This window comes from Nothobranchius furzeri, chromosome 18 (genome assembly GCF_043380555.1).
Source record: "Nothobranchius furzeri strain GRZ-AD chromosome 18, NfurGRZ-RIMD1, whole genome shotgun sequence".
Lineage (NCBI taxonomy): Eukaryota > Metazoa > Chordata > Actinopteri > Cyprinodontiformes > Nothobranchiidae > Nothobranchius > Nothobranchius furzeri.
The window spans coordinates 35,756,731-35,774,862 of record NC_091758.1 but is presented as its reverse complement, the minus strand read 5'-3'; the positions used below and the strand labels follow the sequence as shown (position 1 = coordinate 35,774,862).

Sequence of the window (18,132 nt, the reverse complement as noted above, 5' to 3'; positions counted from 1 at the left end):
CTTTATCCTGATTTTAATAGGTGTGGAAACAGAGGAATATTAACAAAAAGGGCCACTCACCAGAAAATCCTCAATAACCAGGTCTAACCCCCCCCCCCCCCCCCAAAAAAAAACAACAAAAAAACAAATCCAAAGTTTGAACCTTATGGGTTGGCTTCCAAAAGACCTCTTAAGAGATAAAAAGTCGTTTATCCAGAAGCATCATCAATAAGAATATTAAAATCCCCACCAATTAAACTTTCTCTAACTGAAAAATGGAAAAATCCATTTAACTACTTCATCACCTAAACAGTTTTAGATTTTTCAAACATCTCAATTGCATGTGAAATAAACCAAAGCCAAAGAACAAAGTTGCATTTATGAAAACGCCAAAACTTTATTTTTAGTACTAACTGCGCTGAACTCAGACCATGCACACAAATGCTTGACTAACAATTTATATTAACATATATATAAAACACATTTATTCTTTGAAATGATAAAAAAATAACATTCAAAAAGATTCATCTGTGTATTTTAAATACAAAAAAATCACGATAAAGGTTCTGATTGGTCGTGAATCAATGGTGTGGGCACAATGAAAAAACATTATGACTTTATTTACGCTGCAGAAAAATGAAACTGAAGTGGGTGTTTACATGTTTTTTAGAAAGCACCAGCAGAGCAGCAGTTTGTTTCAGCGACACCAGTGAGTCTCCAATTTATTCAAGCAGAATAATGATCACTTTCCTCTCTTTTGCTGCTTCCTGATCCAGCTGGTTCTCGTTCGGTTGCGTTACGTTTTCATTAATTAGTTTGACGCATCAAAATCAACAACAACAACAAAAAATACCTCAGACGCTCTCAGTTTGCTTCAATCACCAGGAAAAGTTTAGCATCTGCAGTAAATCATTGAAAATCCAACACTGGCTCTGAAAAGTCACCTCTTTGGTTTGAGTTAAGGTCCGTTTGCTCCACGACTACAGCTACTCCTGGTACTGCCTTTCTGTGGAGGTGAAGTAGTCCTCCATCATATTCTTCAGGTACTCAAACGTTGGTCTGTCTGCTGGTTTCTCCCTCCAGCATTCATGCATGATGCTATAGAGCTCATCGGGAGAGTTTTCAGGCTTCGGCATTCTGTATCCGTTCTCCAGGTTCTGGATCACCTCTGGGTTGGACATACCTGAACGGGAGGTCAAATGTTATCAGGATATGTGTGTTTTATTGATTAAACATGTATTATCGGTAACAAGCGTTTACCTGGGTAAGGGATTCGCCCATACGTTACAATTTCAGTGAGGAGAATCCCAAACGACCACACGTCAGATTTTATGGAGAAAGTGCCGTAGTTTATAGCTTCAGGTGCGGTCCATTTAATGGGGAACTTTGCACCTATGTGGACAAAAAAGACGAAGCATAATTAAAAAAGAAAAGATGCATGAAACTTAATCTAAACACTGACCCGGCCTTTTCACTGGATGCACAAGTGGTGCGTAATGTAATAGATGCAGTCATTCACGTTGTTAGGTCTGGATTTGAACACTGCTGCTAACCACTTAAACATTCTCCCTCTCCTGATTATAACATTTTACTTTCCTTGACATTAAATGTGCTACTACTAGTTTACCCTTTAATTATAGATTCACTAGGATAAATACAATAAAGTTTATCTCTCACCAAATAGAATATTTACTAAGAAATCACAATGTAACCATAGAAACATTACTTGGTATGTATGTTGTGTGTGTGTGTGTGTGTGTGTGTGTGTGTGTGTGTGTGTGTGTGTGTGTGTGTGTGTGTGTGTGTGTGTGTGTGTGTGTGTGTGTGTGCGTGCTCTGTCTTCTCGATCCCCAGTGAGTCGTGGCGGATGGCTGCTCATACTGAGCCAGGATCCTCTGGAGGTTTCTTCTTGTTGAAAGAGAGTTTTCCTCTCCACTGTCACTGCATGCTTGCTTAGTATGAGGATTGCTGTAAAGTCACTGACACTAGTCAGTGACTTGATGCACTTTGCTGGGTTCCTTATTTAGGAAACTTTTTTCTGACTGGCTTAATGAACTGACCTTTATTGGAGTGTTGACTGTGTGAAGTGCCTTGAGACGACGTGATTTGGCGCTTTATAAATAAACTTGAATTGAATTGAATTTTAGCTATGCAGCTCGCCTCTTTTTACTGAGCGTTTCAGACGCAAAACGGCATTGAATGCATTCCATGCATTTACGAAATGACCATGTGTGTTTTCAGCAGTCCAAACACTACCAAGCAAGGAGAAAGATGGCAGCATGTCTCCAAAAAGGTCTGTGTGAGTTTTTTGTTCTGTTTACTTGGGCTACATGTGTCACAGATACATCTTTATTACTACTTAAGCCACTGAACTTTTATTTTGAAAGTTTCTGAAATTTTTTGTACAATTTTCAAGTCCGACTTCCTGTCTGAACACATCACTACACTTCTGGGACATGTCCAAAACGCTCCACTTCACGGCCGATGGAAAACGCACCTACTGGCCGTAACCGCGGCTAATTTCTGATCACTACGCTTCGCGGACGTTCTGCAACACTTACGCGTCCAGTGGAAAGGCCCGGTTAAAGAAGAGATGTGAGGACATATCTTCTTACCTTCCCTTGCTGTGTATTCGTTGTTCTCAATAAGTCGTGCAAGTCCAAAGTCTGCAATCTTGCAGGTGAGGTCGTGTGCAACAAGAATGTTTGCAGCTCGCAGGTCTCGATGGATGTAATTTTTCCTCTCAATGAACGCCATTCCATCGGCCACCTGCAGAGGACAGCATGTCCTAAATAAACCCAAATGTGTGTGTGTGTGTGTGTGTGTGTGTGTGTGTGTGTGTGTGTGTGTGTGTGTGTGTGTGTGTGTGTGTGTGTGTGTGTGTGTGTGTGTGTGTGTGTGTGTGTGTGTGTTGATTACTCAGTCTGGGTAGATCTGTTCACCAGTCCTGCACTTACTTCAAGTGATCTGCCTGTTTTGTATTTTAACCCGACGGTGGCACAGGAGTTAAGTGCTCGCCTCGTAATCGGAAGGTTGCAGGTTCGATCCCCGCTCAGTCTGTCACTGTTGTTGTGTCCTTGGGCAAGACACTTAACCCAAGTTGCCTGCTGGTGGTGGTCGGAGGGACCGGTGGTGCCAGTGCTCGGCAGCCTCGCCTCTGTCAGTGCGCCCCAGGGCAGCTGTGGCTACATTATAGCTCATCCCCACCAGTGTGTGTGAATGGGTGAATGACTGATTGTGTTGTAAAGCACCTTGAGGGGTTCCAGGACTCTAGAAGGCGCTATATCAAGTACAGGCCATTTACCATTTAACCCGCTTACCCGTCTGCTTCCAGTCTGTTTCCATCTACTCCTGTGAAAACACTCTGGATCTTCACACCACGTCTCGCTGCTCTCCTCTGATCACCCGCTCTCAGTCCCCCCACCTGCCTCTACCTCCTGGATCATCCACTCACCCTGACCGGACCCCCCCGCCCCTCGCTTCCCCTCAGCCTGAAGAACGTAAGCCAGCGAGACTGTTCACATCCTCCTACCTTCTGCCCCATCAAACCCTTCAGCATACTCACTCTGCTCTCCTCTCTTCCCGCCCCGCTGAGCTCCCGTCCTCCGAATCTGCCGTTATCCCTGCTGCTTCGCAGCGCCTTGAGTTCTCGTTTATTCTCCCCTTTAATTTTATTAATAATAAATCTTGCTTATCTTACCTTCTGTGTTTGGTGATTCCGTATGTTGTGGGTCAAACACCTGGCACCCAACATGACAGTGTGTGTGTGGTAAAGCATGAGAGGCCGGCTTTAGTGCTGTCACAAAGAGTTTATGTGTGTCGGACACACCAATGAAAAGCAGGGAGTTTGCCACTTCCCACAGGTTGTGCCCTTTTACCTCTGCTCTACTCCACCCCATGTACACAGCTGTGCTCATGCAACCAGCTCCTCTTTGTGATTCAGAAAGCAGAATTATTTTTGCCTCACTGTGGACCCGGCTTATTCACCGTCTGTGTTTCTGTTTCAGTCACACGCTGCCTGACTCATTTCAAAGCAGAGGGAACCTGATACTACACCTATGGAAGGAAGAAATGCGTCTGTCAGGTGTCTAAAACAATAACGTGGTGATTTCCTCAGAACCTTCTACCCACGATGCATCTGTTTGGTCCTTTCACACTGAAGTTTTGTTTGAGGCCATTTCAGGCGCTGGAATGTGTCATGTATGTGTAGATCTGTGCCTTGGTGTGGTCATAAACCTGAGATGTACGTCCAGTTGTGTTGTAAGGATGCCTACCGTTGTCACGACAACCACCTCAACCTCCTCCCTCGTTTCTTATTTGAAGAATGGTTAAATGAATGAAAATGACATTCCTTTAAAACAATTACTTGATGCCTTGAGCTTCTACGATGCGACCAGTGAAGTGTAGATCTTCGTACGGAGCCCAATAAGAAGAAACGTTCGTCATCTCAGATTTTGAAACTTCTGTCTTCCTGTGGTTGATTTAGTCATTCTCACACCCACCCTACCTCTCGCAGTCAAAGTCTTTTCACAGACAGGATGAATTTGAGACGTAGCTGCGAACGCCTCATGAAATTCCCCCGGAGTAGTCAAGATCAGAAAGTATTTTAAACATGTGAGAGAAAAAGGCTAGCTTTAGTATCAAGGGTATAAATATGAGGAAGCAGGAAGAAAGGATCAGGAACTACCCCCCCCCCCCCTACTCTAAAAATCACATCCTGTTTAGACCTTGCAGGTCAACACAGCTCTTTATTATTACCCTGATGATAAAATAATTACAGCGCTTTTTACACTTTAATTATTTTTAAATTGCATCTATTTATTTAAATTTGAAATTAAATTATTAATGTTTATTAATGGCACTGTTATTGCAATTATTGTTATCGTCCCAAATAAATAAAAATGCAAAAACAAAACTTTTTAAATTGCTTTTCATTCAGAATATTAAATGGTTTAATTATGCTGAACTTCCCGTCCTTATTTCAACTATTCATTTAGATATTTACAATGAATTAATTCAGATTTGATCACTCGAGTACATTTCTTTTCTTTGTGTGCCAGTAAAATACAGATGAAGAAAGTCAAGTTTAGATTCAAATTCGTTCTTTTTTCCTAATTTAGCTTCAGTTTGCAAAAATGATGCAAAAGTTTTACTTCAGCAGGTTTTCTTCAACCCTTTTAGCAATAAGCTGTTTTATTTGTGCCACTGCGTCTAGACTGAAATAATCCAAACACGTGCATTCCTGCACACACACACACACACACACACACACACACACACACACACACACACACACACACACACACACACAGCTTTGACTATAAAACCTCGTTAAAACAGCTCCACGTGCATGCTCCTGGATGCTCAGAGGAATAAAAGGAAAATACTGAAAGGAGAATTCCCACCTGAGCTGCCATGTCTATCAGAGTGTTCATCTGCAACCTGCTCCCCTCCGGAGTTTTCAGGTAGTCCACCAAGCAGCCTGCAGAAAAGTGCATTTATTCCTTTACACATCAAACATTATAAATACTGCATTTGTGGGATTTCTGTTGGTGGATCTTTGCCAACAACCTTTCACCATTTCCTGTTTCTAAACACTCTGCTTTAGTTTCCTGAGTTTTTCTTGTAACGGCACTTTTTACTTCTCCTACAATGCCTTCTGTGAAATGTGGATCAGGATGGTGCCTCGCTCTAAAAGAGCATGTGCTCCTCAGCAGATTCACAACAAACACAAGAACGTAAATCCTGATTATTATTCTGACTTTTTAAGTGTTCACTGTGTTCCCCAGAGGCTCTGCTTCAGTTTCCACTGCTCCTACTAAAGAATAATCAACCTGAACGGTTTTGTTTTTGCGACGTCCTGCTTTATTCACTCACAGCCGTCCTTTGTTGAGCGTGCAGTGAGTGATGCAGGCTGAAAACATCCCTCCAGGTTAGTCTGAAGATCTGCTGATGTCTTGTGTGGTGATTTAAACAATCTGTACTAAGTTTTTCAGGCTAATCATTTAGTTTGATCTGCACACCACATCCTGGACCCGCCTTTAGCCTGAATCTTCCTGAGGACTTTGCAAATACAGAAAGAATTTGGTCATGAATTTGTGCCTTTGAAGACATTTTTTTGAAGATGGCCCTAAAAAGTCCACAAAATTCTCCAGAAAATCTGAATTTCCTTCATTTATTGAGACTTCTGAGACAATTTCTCTTAATGAATCCAACTAATTCAACATTAAAAGTTCAAAACTGCAAAAGGAAAATGTGCGACCAGAAGAAAAATGACTTTTTTTTACTTCACAAGGCCCCACAGACATAATAAACCAAGTTGGACCAGAATAGCCGCTGAAATCAGTGAGCACAGCGTTTTGAGGAAGTAAACAAAACATTTGTGAAGTCGATGCAAACTTTCTGACAGCTGACCTTTCTGACCTTGTGTTGGGTTTGATTAGCACAGAATAATACCTCCGTCTGAAAGTCTCACCAAAGGAAATACTTTAGGAGGACAGAAGGTTTACTCCTCCGGAAGAGGTTTGAGAGCCAGGGAAGTGCTTTTTATCACAGCTACAAAGGGAAACCAGAATGACGCACCTTCTACATTCACTCTTTGTTGACTTTGATAATAAAAAACGGTAAAAGATCTGTAAAGATGGGATCACTAGTCATCTTTTCTCTCCGCAACAGTGGAGCAATTGTGTCATGTCCGCACATTAATCCCAAACAAAGAGTCACTGCTGCTACAAGCTCCCTCACACACACACACACACACACACACACACACACACACACACACACACACACACACACACACACACACACACACACACACACACACACACACACACACACACACACACACACACACTCGATGACACAAAGGCACTCCTTTCTCTTCAGCTCTCTGGCTGCTGTTGTCTTCGTCACCGAGAATCTCTGAGTTCATGTTGGTCAGAGGAAAGATTTACAAAGACAAGATGTTGAGGTGAAACAGATCTGTGAGCGTTATCATGTGATTGTTGGGATTTAGATAAATTATCTTTTATCAAGCTTGAAGTTTGACATCATCAGCTCTTCATTTATTACTTTTTATGATTTTCAGTGAGGGAAAAAGAGGAAGAGAACCCGTCTGAATGCTGAGCAGATTATCTCACCAGAAATGGACCGATTGTGCTTCTGAGGGCTGATACTGATTCATGATTTTCTTTGTTTTTATTTTATTTTATTTTTCTCAACTCTGACCTGCTGAGATCACTTTGTCAGGTTTTAATTTATTACAAAGAACTTTCATAGAAGTAAAATTTCCTATAAGTCAAGAAATGGTTCTGGAAGTAGAGCTAACGTGGATTAGCACATAGAGGTGGTGTGTTCACAAACAGGAAAAAATATAGGAAATTTTTGTGTTTTATTGCTGCTGAGCAATGGTGCATTCATGGGCCAAAGGAAAAAATCTGATCAGGTATGATTCTCCTCTGCATTTAAATCTCTTTAACTATCAGAAACATTCACTAAACTTCACAAAAAAATAATACCGATACCAAAATGTACTGCTGGTTTTTATGGGTCGATTTCCACGGCCAGAATCTAGAAGATTTACACCTCGTTTTCATGCTAAAATGTCACTAATAACATCATAACAACATAAATCAGACACTTAAAGTAAATTTAGAGTATTTATTATGCAGATTATTAGTGAATGTAAAAATTTTAATTAAATTCTGCATTAGCACCAGGTTGTCCGAGGATGTGCCTGACTTTAAATCGGCTTTACTAATCACAAATATCAGCTTATGTCAACGTATAAAGAAAACAAAACATATCGGCCGACCGATATTTTGGTCTACCACTAACTAATGTTTCATACTTTAATTTTAATACTTTTTATTATATTATAAATACTCTGAAATGCAAACCCCGGAGAAGAGCCAGACATCATGACGGGTGTATTCAAACAATAACAATGAGATTTACCGTCTCCTGTTTTAACACCTCAGAGTGGCCAAGAGAAACTTCCTCTCAGCGTGTGAACACGGCTGACCTGTCCTGTCTGGAGCGCGCCGCAGAAAAAGTGAAAGTTCATGTTTGTTTTGAAACTTTTTAGCCGGGGAGAACAAGGGAGGCTGATGAGGGGAGGCTGAAAATAGCCGAACCGAGGGCTCGAGCCGCCGTTACAGCGAATGGCTCATATCTGATGTCACATGGCAAGCACAAATGAAGAAAACACAGGTCTGCTGTGAATGAGTGATCAAAACACATGAAGTTAAATCATCAGAGTCAGTGGAGTGTTCTGGTGAAAACTCAGTAGAGGGGGTGAGATCCACTCCTTTGTTTGAACACTCGAGTGATATCGACATGTTTGATCCTGAACATCTGTGACTCTGTGCTAACACTCCTCCGCCTCACGGAGCTGCTTTTATGGTTACGAGGCAGGAGATTATGAAAATGATTAATGCAGACAAGCTTGGGCATATTTTAGTGGACTAAACTCGTCTGAAAGGAAATGAGGACGACTTTGTGATGCAGGAGCTTCTCTCTGCTGAGTGCTGTCTCACCATTTTCCATGTACTCTGTCACAATAAAGATGGGCTCCTGCGTGACCACGGCAAAAAGGCGGACGAGGTGGGGATGCTGCAGGTTCTTCATCATGTTGGCTTCAGCCATGAATGCTTCCACTGACATTGTGCCCATCTTCAGATTCTTAATTGCCACCCTTCTGTCGTTGTTGTAGACTCCTGAGAGTAGATTTTTGGCAGAAAATACTAAAATTAATCTACAGAAAAAAGAAAATAGGTATTATAATAATTAGAAACTATTTACATGAAACAGGGGTGGCTCTACAGAAGCGGGGAGGGGGCAACTGCCCCCCCTTCTGTAGAGCCTTGCCCCCATGCTAAAGACGATGGCTGAATTCAGTCCTGTACAGTCATTTGGTTTTTTATTTTTGTGTTTAAATTATCTTTGTGTTTTTAGAAGAAATCTAGCTTTAAAGTATTTTGTTGATGTGTTGTTGACTCAAGTTACATTTAAGGGGGGCGGAGGTGCAGCATTGCTACCCTGCCTTGACCTTTGTTGCTTCCTTTAACCCCCCACCCCACCCCAATGTAAAGTTTTCTAGGTCCACCACTGTCATGAAACACAAATTGAACAAAGTGACAAGAAAAATATTCCAAAAGTGGCAAAAATGACAAAATAATCCAGTTTTTTATGAATATAAAGGAGTAAAATCCAGTTTCCAATTACTGAATCAAATGCTAAAAATACTGAGGATGTTTTGCATAAATTTCCTTTATTTGATGCATTTCCAGTTCCTTTAAAGAGCTAGTCATCCCCAAATCAACTTTTTTTCTGATGAACTAAATGAATGAGTGTCTAATCGTGCTGCAGACACGTGTAGTTTTGCACTTTAGTGCATTTTAGTTAAAATTTTAATTATCAGCCTAAAACTGATTACGAGGCAGGAGATTTTGTCAGGTAAAAACTCTGCACTTCATTCGAATTTAAATCTGCCATCGCTAATGGCTAAGAGGTACCCTAGAACGTTAGCTGGTACCATATGATGTCACAATGTCGTTGTGAGCTTGTGTGTGTGTGTGTATTTGTTAGCGGCTCCACCCTCTTGGTCTGCTAGGCAACAGCATTTGTTGCATTTTTCAAACAGGAAGTGGGAGTGGAGTAATGCTCTGGTAGGGGGTGACTTTCTCTTAAGTCAGGGGTGGGCAATCCTGGTCCTCGAGGGCCACTATCCCATATGTTTTACTGTTTTCCCTGTTTCAACACACCTGATTTCAATCAGCAGGAGATTAGCTGGCTTCTGCAGCTTGATGAGTTGCTGAATCAACTGTGTTGGAACTGGGAAATAACAAAAAGATGGAGGATACCAGCCCTCGAGGACTGGATTTGCCCACCCCTGTCTTAAGTTAAGAGTTCATACATCCCCATGTGTTAAAGGATTGTTTTTAACATAATTTTAAATGCATTTCAATAACATTTAAATGCATTTAAAGTCCTCTCCAAAATATTAATGCACAAAATCATCACTGCATGTTGCAGAGAAGTTAATACTCAATATGTTGTGCACTCAAGGCCCAACAGGTGTAAGCTAAATAAACAAAACCTCACCACTAAAATGTGTACTGAAACACTTTCCAATGTGAAACTTTTTAAAAAAGGTTAAGTCTGATTGTTCTTCACTCCATCAACAAAAATCTTGTAAAGTGTCATTAAATAAGTAAAGTCATTTACATTTTTTCCAGGAAATGACTTGAAACATGATGTGTAGGAAGCCTATACTGCTAAACAAATTCACAGATTTCAATTTTACAGTCGCTGCAACCCAGAAGTTTTTGAGTTCAGTTTTATGCTAACGTTTACAAACCAGCACCAGATTTAGCATACGTTTAGCAAAGATCTGACTGAAGGGTGAACACGTCTGGAGACAGATTCTCACCAAAAAGATTAATTATTCTGATGCATTCTGGTTTTTTTACAGTATTTCTTTGATTGTTTTGAGCAAAAATGTGCAGAATTGTATTCGATGCAAACCAGAGGTACATGCAGCTGAAAGCCACTCGGTTTCCCATGACTCTGACACAAACAGGATCTCTGGAACACTGACGCTCACTTACATCATCTCAACCGAAGCTACAACCAGCTTTCCTCTCAATCACTCGAGAGCGCCTCCCATCATGCATGAAGTGCTGCAATATGAGAGCAAACCTCCTCTGCCTCATTTGTCTTTTACAGAGTCAACATTTTAACGCTAATTTGCATCGGTGGTGACTATGTCTGTAAGATAAACCCAGAGCCCAGAATAAGACAGTACAGCAAACAGACAGCGGCGGTGAAATGAGGTCAAGTTCCACGGTTTTGTCCAGGAGTTTGTTATTGAGGTTAAATGGTGCTGAGAAAGGAGGCTGGGAAACAGAGGGAAAATTACCCCTTCAACTGAGTAATAATGAGGTTGTGGCACACAGGATTTGCTTGGGATCTAAACGTTTTTGTTTAACTTTACTCTGCAAAATCAGATTTGTTGTCCTCAGATCCATCAGTAAGTGAGATTTCCAGTTGGAGCGATGTTGCATTTCAGGGATAATACCACATGATTCAAGCCTACAATTAGGACTGTACAGAGGAAACTCTTCTGCACACACTGCAGAAAAGTCCCAGGATCCTGGCAGGAACGCCGTCTTGCTTCCAGCCAGACTGGGCATCACTGCGCAAACGGAAAAACAGCTCACCCATCCAGACTTCTCCGAACTGCCCGGCCCCAAGCCGGCGCTCCAGCTTCAGGGACTCACGTGGAATCTCCCACTCATCCTGCCACCAGGGTTTCTGAGGCGCCCTGGACTGGCACGGCTTCGCCAGGATCGTGCACAAGCCATCGGCTTCACCTGGACGACAGAAAGGAAGCAGCTTATTAACAATAACAGTCGGAAATGTTTAGATCAACGTTCCGAACGTGTTTACGCACGTGAGTAATGATGGACGAGCTCCTTTAGTGAGCTGAAGGATATCTTGGCTGTGATGTAGAAGCCACCGTTGTCCAGGTTACGGATCCTGTAGTGCTTCACCCCTTCTCCAGTGGTTTGGTCCAAATCCCTGACTGATAAAGAGTACGACCCTGGAACAGCAACGATAAATTCAGACGGATATACCAGCTGTGGGAGTGTGTGTTAAGAATCTGGCGATGCGATAAATATCACAATATATGGGAAACGATACGATATATCGCGATTCTAAAAACCAGACAATATTTGCATTTTTTGAAATTGATTTGGAAAACTCAAGTCAGACTCTTTTAAGACACATCCAGTGACACCAAGAGATCTCGTAGTTCCATTAGAAGCAAGGCGGGAAAAACCGCTGCCCCCTAGCAGTCGGAGTTTTAATTGCACCACACACGAGAAATACACTAAATGTTTGCATTTTTGTCATGACTCCCGTCCTTCACCCTCCTCCACTTCCTCATTCAACCATGCATCACACCTGGTCCCCTCATCAAGCTCCAGCCAAGCTGTTTCCCCAGCAACTACAGTCAACTCACCATCAACATCATCCAAACCACCTGTCTCTCATTAGCTCCTCATCAGCTCATCACACACACCTGCTCCTCCTGCTATATAACTCCCAGCCTGCTCTCCAACCGGGGCCAGATTATTGAGCGTGTTTACTAGTAGATCTTCCAGCCATTCTCCCTGCCTGCTTTCTGCCTCCGGACCTTGTTTCTTCTCCTGACCCCTGCCTTGCTCGCTGCCTGCCATTTGGACCTTGCCTGTCTCTGACCCTGCCTCAGCCTCGCCCTACTCTGGTAACTCTGCTAAAAATAAAGACTTTTTAATCCATTTTTTACTGTGATTGGCGTCTTCACATGTCTTCAGAGTTCAGTCTGTGACAATTTTAGATTCTCAATAAAATGGCGATTCAGTATCATAACACAGATGTTTCAGATGATCAGTATTTTCTTATGTTTCTAACCAGCAGCCCAGGGTGACATGCCCCCCCCCCCCCCAGTTTTTTCGCAGTCCATTCATGATTTAGTTTTACTGAAGTGACGCAGAATGCTGCGTTTATGTTGAAATGACTAGAAATTAGAAATTAAAATTTGCCAGCAGCTGTACTTTTTTTCAGATTGTGTGAAAAGGAAGCACCTTTTAGTAAAGTGGCCAGTTCGCTGGTTTTGGGGTTAGTAGATTGTAGTAAAAACATGCCCCGTTTGTTTGTTTGTTTGTTTGTTGGCAGCCATGAATGAAATGTCATTACATGAGCAGGAGGGGGTTTCTAGCAGGATTCTCCTGTTCTTATGAGATAAGTTAGGTTGTAGCCCAGTGAGGCATGAGTTGAATTCCAAGTTAGATTTTTCGTAGCCACCTTTGGACGTCTCGCTCTCTCGAATCAGGAAAGAGCCCTGCGTATTCCCTGGAGCGAGGAGGTACCTCATGGCGTCGTTTCTTGAAATGTTGGTGAAGAACCACCTGCAGCACAAACACACAATGAGCCTCACAAACGCAGAGCTAACCACTTCCCTTCCCTCAGGGACACAGCACTCAAGCGGAGGTGGGGTTCAGAGCCGTGACATTATGCTTCCTGTGTGACGTACGGTTCAGTCTCCATCGTGGTCATGGCGATGAAGTTGTATGGGATGTACCCTCGCTGGCCGGTGGTAAGGGACTCGGCCATATACCACTCCGGGTCATCCCTGGAAGGCGGCAGAAACATTTAGTCTGATTTTTTTAATGATCGCTCAAAGTAATTTAAGATTTTAGTTACCTCCCCCACAATGCTTTGCAGTTTAAATGCATGAAATGAACGACATCATACCGAGTTAGCCGAAAAGCGCCTTCGGTTCAGGGAAATTTTACTTTGAATCTTCACCACATTATGCAAAACTTTGAAACTCAAGAAAAGGAAAAGTTGTCCTTGAAGTAAGTTTAATTTGTGTTTTTGTCGTCGTGCAGATTGTTCTCATGCAAACTTTAAAACATTCGTTAAATACTGAAATGCTTATTTGATTCTAAAGATTTCTGTTAAACTTGGTTTTATAGCAACATTTTCTTATCTTAATAACCCTGAAAATGTATGATTTGTAAATTGAGCATCCACAAACTCCACAAATTCCTTTTGTGTTTTTTTAATAAACATCAGCAACAAAAGGCAGCAGAAACACGTTCCCAAACATACCAGAACGAGCTGAAAGCCCAAATTACAGTTTCTGCATGCACAAATATCAGATCAGCTCAAAAGGCAAGAACAACTTAATCATTTTAAGATAAATGAAAAAGGATATTTCTGCTTGTGCCAACTTGGACTTATACTCTCATTTAGCTTTAAATCATCCTTTGCATTGTAAAAACTACAAAAATGGCAGAGATTATGCAAAAGACAGATGGATAATGGTTTTGTCCAAAACTTACAGTATATTTATAAATTTATTTCAACGCTTCTGTCATTTCATTTATGCTAATTTGAAAAATAATGTGCTTTTTCAGTTTAAAATTATGTAACTAAAACAAAACTTGTACAAGTTTCTATTTAATGAGTTTGAGCAGAACTAAGATTGTACTTTGAAATAAAAATGCAGCATTTATACATTGTGTGTTGTAGCATCACTAATTTCTAACTTTCTGTTCTCTATAAATGTCAATCATTTTCAATTTTCTGTAAAATGCCGTCATGGATGCAGGAAACTGTGTGAAGTCACGTCTTTGCTGCATCCTTTATCAAAAGATTTACCGGAAATATTTTAAGTAAATCGATTTTAATCAGAACTTTTGCCATCAAGTCCCAACAGAGAATCAACATTTTTAAATCTGAGGCGTGTTAGCTTCAGAAACATGCGCTACAGTCAGATTTATGCTTGAAATAAGAACCTGTTTTCAGTTTTCCTGAGGTGAAAAGCTTACTTGTGGATGATTTTCAGCTTGTCTCCTTTTTCGAAGCCCAGGTCTTCTTCATGTTGTGGTTCGTAGCTGTACACGGCCACCGCGATGTTGTCTGAAAGAAAACATTTGAATCCAGATGACTCGTAGGCCCCTTAAAGTGGCTCCTTGTGACTTTCAGCTGCTGCTTTACGAGCACGCTTTGTGATCTGGTCACAGGGTCAACATTTAACTTTTTTTAACACATTTGAGTCAAACGCAAAAGGAAGTCATGCACTAAATTCCTAATGGTAACAAAAATATTCCTAAAAATGTTTATAATTCTTATTAAGGGTCAGGAACTTTAAGAACTCTGACTGACGTCATAAATAACCACCTCCTTTGTGTTTAATGCATTAAGATCATGTTTGTTCATAGGCAACTCATTTTTGGAATAACTGAAAAGTTTCAGCAAGAAAATTTTAATTTCCACATAGAACCATATTTTATATCTATAATCTCCTTATGCTGGAATTCAAAGTGATTTAAATCAACACAAAAGGGAAAATGAGAAAATGGGAAAATTTTTGTGTGTTTTTTTATTTACATATCCTTGAAAAATGTGTAAAAGAGTTTTTTTTATTGGTGCAGGATGTAGACCCCTGGCTGGAGCTGACCAGTTGGACCCCAGCAGGTTGGTATTTATACTGATGACCGTGCGATAATGACCACAGTGTTCTTACTTAAAAGAAACATTCCAGTTGATCTAACGAAAGATTTCTGTGTGTTTTGGTGATTTTTGCCTGCTGGTTTTGAAGTGGATCCACGGTACTGTTCATATGTCACGTATGGCTTTGTCTTCTCAGCGATGATCACTTTTTGCTAAACAGTTTTGTTTAAGGCATCAAACATTGATAAGCTGGACATTATTGGACCAATGAGAAACACAGCTCTTATTGGAGAGTTGAAATGGAAAACGTGACAGACGTTTGCAAGTTTTAACACGAAATGGCATAAAACCGTAAACACGATCAGATTACGCGTTCAGTAATCCAACAAAAAATGTCAATCTTTCATGAGCTGATGTAAAATTTCCCAGATTCTGATGAAAGGTATCGAATGTTCGACCCTCTGGGGCAAGAAAGGAAACAAAGGAATATGATGCGTTATTGATTTAATTTTGCAGACAGACAAGGAGGATTTACCTGGTAGAGGTGATGTCGGGGGTGAGTGCTGTGATTGGTATGGGATGAACTGGTCTGTGTACTGGGAGGACAGGGAAACAAGATTAGGCCTGCACCTCACATCCAGCGTTTGTAGAGAACATTGCAAGAAAAACAGCGGGGCTCTGACGGTAAACTGTGGGCTGCTTGGGTTTTCCTTCCAGCCAAAAGTCACAGCATGTTACACACACACACACACACACACACACAGAGGTGGTTTTCTCCTTAATTTCTAATCTAATGGGACATCTAAGTCACAGCGAAGGAACAAACAACCCGAATAACAAAAGCAGTTGATTGCGCTTCATGGTGTTTGTTACGTCATGCAAAATGAATCCTGGGAGCCAATCCTTAGTGTTCACACCTGTTGCTGTTTAGCGTCATCAAGGTTGCTAGGCAACAGGACGTTTGCTGAGTTAAGGACGAGATTAACTCTGATGGCTAGACCGTCCAATTACACAGCTGCTCACTTCCGGTCTTCCTGGCTGATGAAGAACAGGGTGTCAGGTACTGACACCGGCCCATGTCGACTGAATACGTTGGGCCCTTACAAGGAAGGACCCTTTGCACGTAGGTTGGGTCCTTCCTCGACTGCTAAGGCCAGAAGTGAGCGGCTGTGGTTCTGTGAATTTGGACGGTCATGAAGAACTACAGGACCCGCTACACAAGTTTGTTAATGAGCATTTTGACAAAAGAGTATAAATGTGTGAAAAAAAGGTGAAAAGCGTTTAATTTGTTCTCCACTGTTACAAGGGCACAAATCTCCTGTTCGGCCCTGTTCTGAAATAGCCTTCGCCAATGAGGATACACCAAACCTGCCTGTGAAGTTGGGTTAACAAGGATGCCTTTGAGGACGGTTTTGGAGGGTCCTTCGAGTCTGGACTGCCTCGTCGCTTTGCTGTGACATTACTGGACTTCAAATGTGTCTTGGGAAGGATGCTTGTGCTGCTGGCCAAAGTGCAGTGACACTTCTGTGTAGAAACTCGGTATGCATATAGAACGGATGCATGTCACACCCCTAAACTGCACATCTAAAGGATGCACTTACTGGATTGCACGACTGTGGTGGAATTGGACAGTTGCAGTGTTCGCAGATTTCATCCAAGTTCTCGATCCAGTCGCTGTCTGAGTCCGAACTGCAGGCGCATCCCATTTTTCCTGCAGTTTCAAAGCCCAAGTTAGTTTTCTGCTGCTTTTAGATTGACTTAAAGCACACTTCAGCCCGGTTCACCGCTGAATCTGAAGGTTGAGACGACGACAGGCGGAAGAAGGTTTTTTCTAAACGTTTGAAGGTCTTGACACAAAATGGAGGACCAGAATCAGAAATGTGATTTTTTTTTTCAGTCTAGACACACTTTGGTGATATTTAATCACACACAATAAAATTCAAGCAGACAAAATTTTACAGTGCAGGTTTTAACCCTCTCAGGCTCAAATTAAGTTTTGATAAAACAATGAGCAACTAAGTCCTTCAGGTGTACTTCTGAGTTAAAAAATGCTCATGAAATACGTACGGGGAGTAACCAGGTAGGTTTTAACGTTGCAAACCTGCAACGCCTGCCTCCAGAAGGGTTAAGTTCTGTCCTTCAAGCTTTAGTAACTCAGAAATGTTAATCTTGTGTAATCTGTCGTCTGCATGTGCTACGTCGGGCATGTGACACCAACGAATCGACTTTCTCAAGCTCACTCGACTCCTATTGGGCCACTCTCTGGAAAAGGGTCAGTGGGCTAATCTCAGCCGCCGTCTCGTCCCAGAGGCTGGAAGTCGTGAGAATTCTGACAAAGTCGGACCCTTCAACCCAGCAGAGCTACAAAGGGGACTCCATGGCTGAATCACAAGGGGATCACCAGATTATGAAGAAATATCAGCTCTCCTACGCTTACTAGCCCACTCTCAAAGAGTCATTCAGTGGCTATCCTCTACTTTTTATTATCACCAGCTGGAGGCCATTCCAAATAAACAGCTGACTGTTTATGTTTGTAAATGTTTGTGAAATGATACAAAAAATCCCTTATTTGAGAAACTGGAATGCAGCTTTATCTATAAGTTTTTTTTTATTTTTCTTATGAAATGACCATAAATCATTTTATAGGTTAAAATTTTTGTTTTTACTCCTAAAATAGCACAGGCCAGTTGGTTTGGAAGACAAATTAAATAAAAAATACCCACATTTGACAGTAACTTCCGTTTAATGTCAATTTATTTAAATTAAATAAGTAAATACAGAGCCAGATTTTTAAAATTTCAATACAGAGAAACAAAATAAATATCCATAAAATGACATTTAAAAGGAAATAATTCAATGTACTGCATTTCCTAAGATGTGAGAAGTAAAAAAAATGTCCATAGCTGCTCTAATTTTCCACCTTTTAATGTTTCAAAGTTTGTCTTTTAGAGCTAAAACCATCAGAAAGATTCAAACTCACCTCCTGAAAAGTGAAATATCTCTCCTTAGGTGTCCGGTTGAGTCAGATTTCAGGCGCCGCATCAAGATTTTTGTTGTCAGACATTTAGAGCGTTTTGCCAAGGACTGAGTTTTCGCACCATGAGCACCTTGGTATGAAGATGTCATCTGCCACCTCTCTTA

The 18,132-nt window shown here is 41.4% G+C and overlaps 1 protein-coding gene across 1 annotated transcript; it reads right to left on the bottom strand.

Annotated features, from left to right (window-relative positions):
- Positions 1-351: 351 nt before the first annotated feature.
- Positions 352-18,110, bottom strand: lck (LCK proto-oncogene, Src family tyrosine kinase). Its single transcript, XM_015970396.3, has 13 exons — positions 17,972-18,110; positions 16,593-16,702; positions 15,527-15,587; positions 14,367-14,457; positions 13,064-13,162; positions 12,835-12,938; positions 11,438-11,587; positions 11,205-11,357; positions 8,520-8,699; positions 5,385-5,461; positions 2,595-2,748; positions 1,240-1,371; positions 352-1,162 (listed from the first exon to the last, which is right to left on the bottom strand). The coding sequence occupies exons 2-13, from the start codon at positions 16,695-16,697 to the stop codon at positions 966-968; spliced, it is 1,503 nt and encodes a 500-aa protein (XP_015825882.1). The 5' UTR covers positions 16,698-16,702; positions 17,972-18,110; the 3' UTR covers positions 352-965.
- Positions 18,111-18,132: the final 22 nt, after the last annotated feature.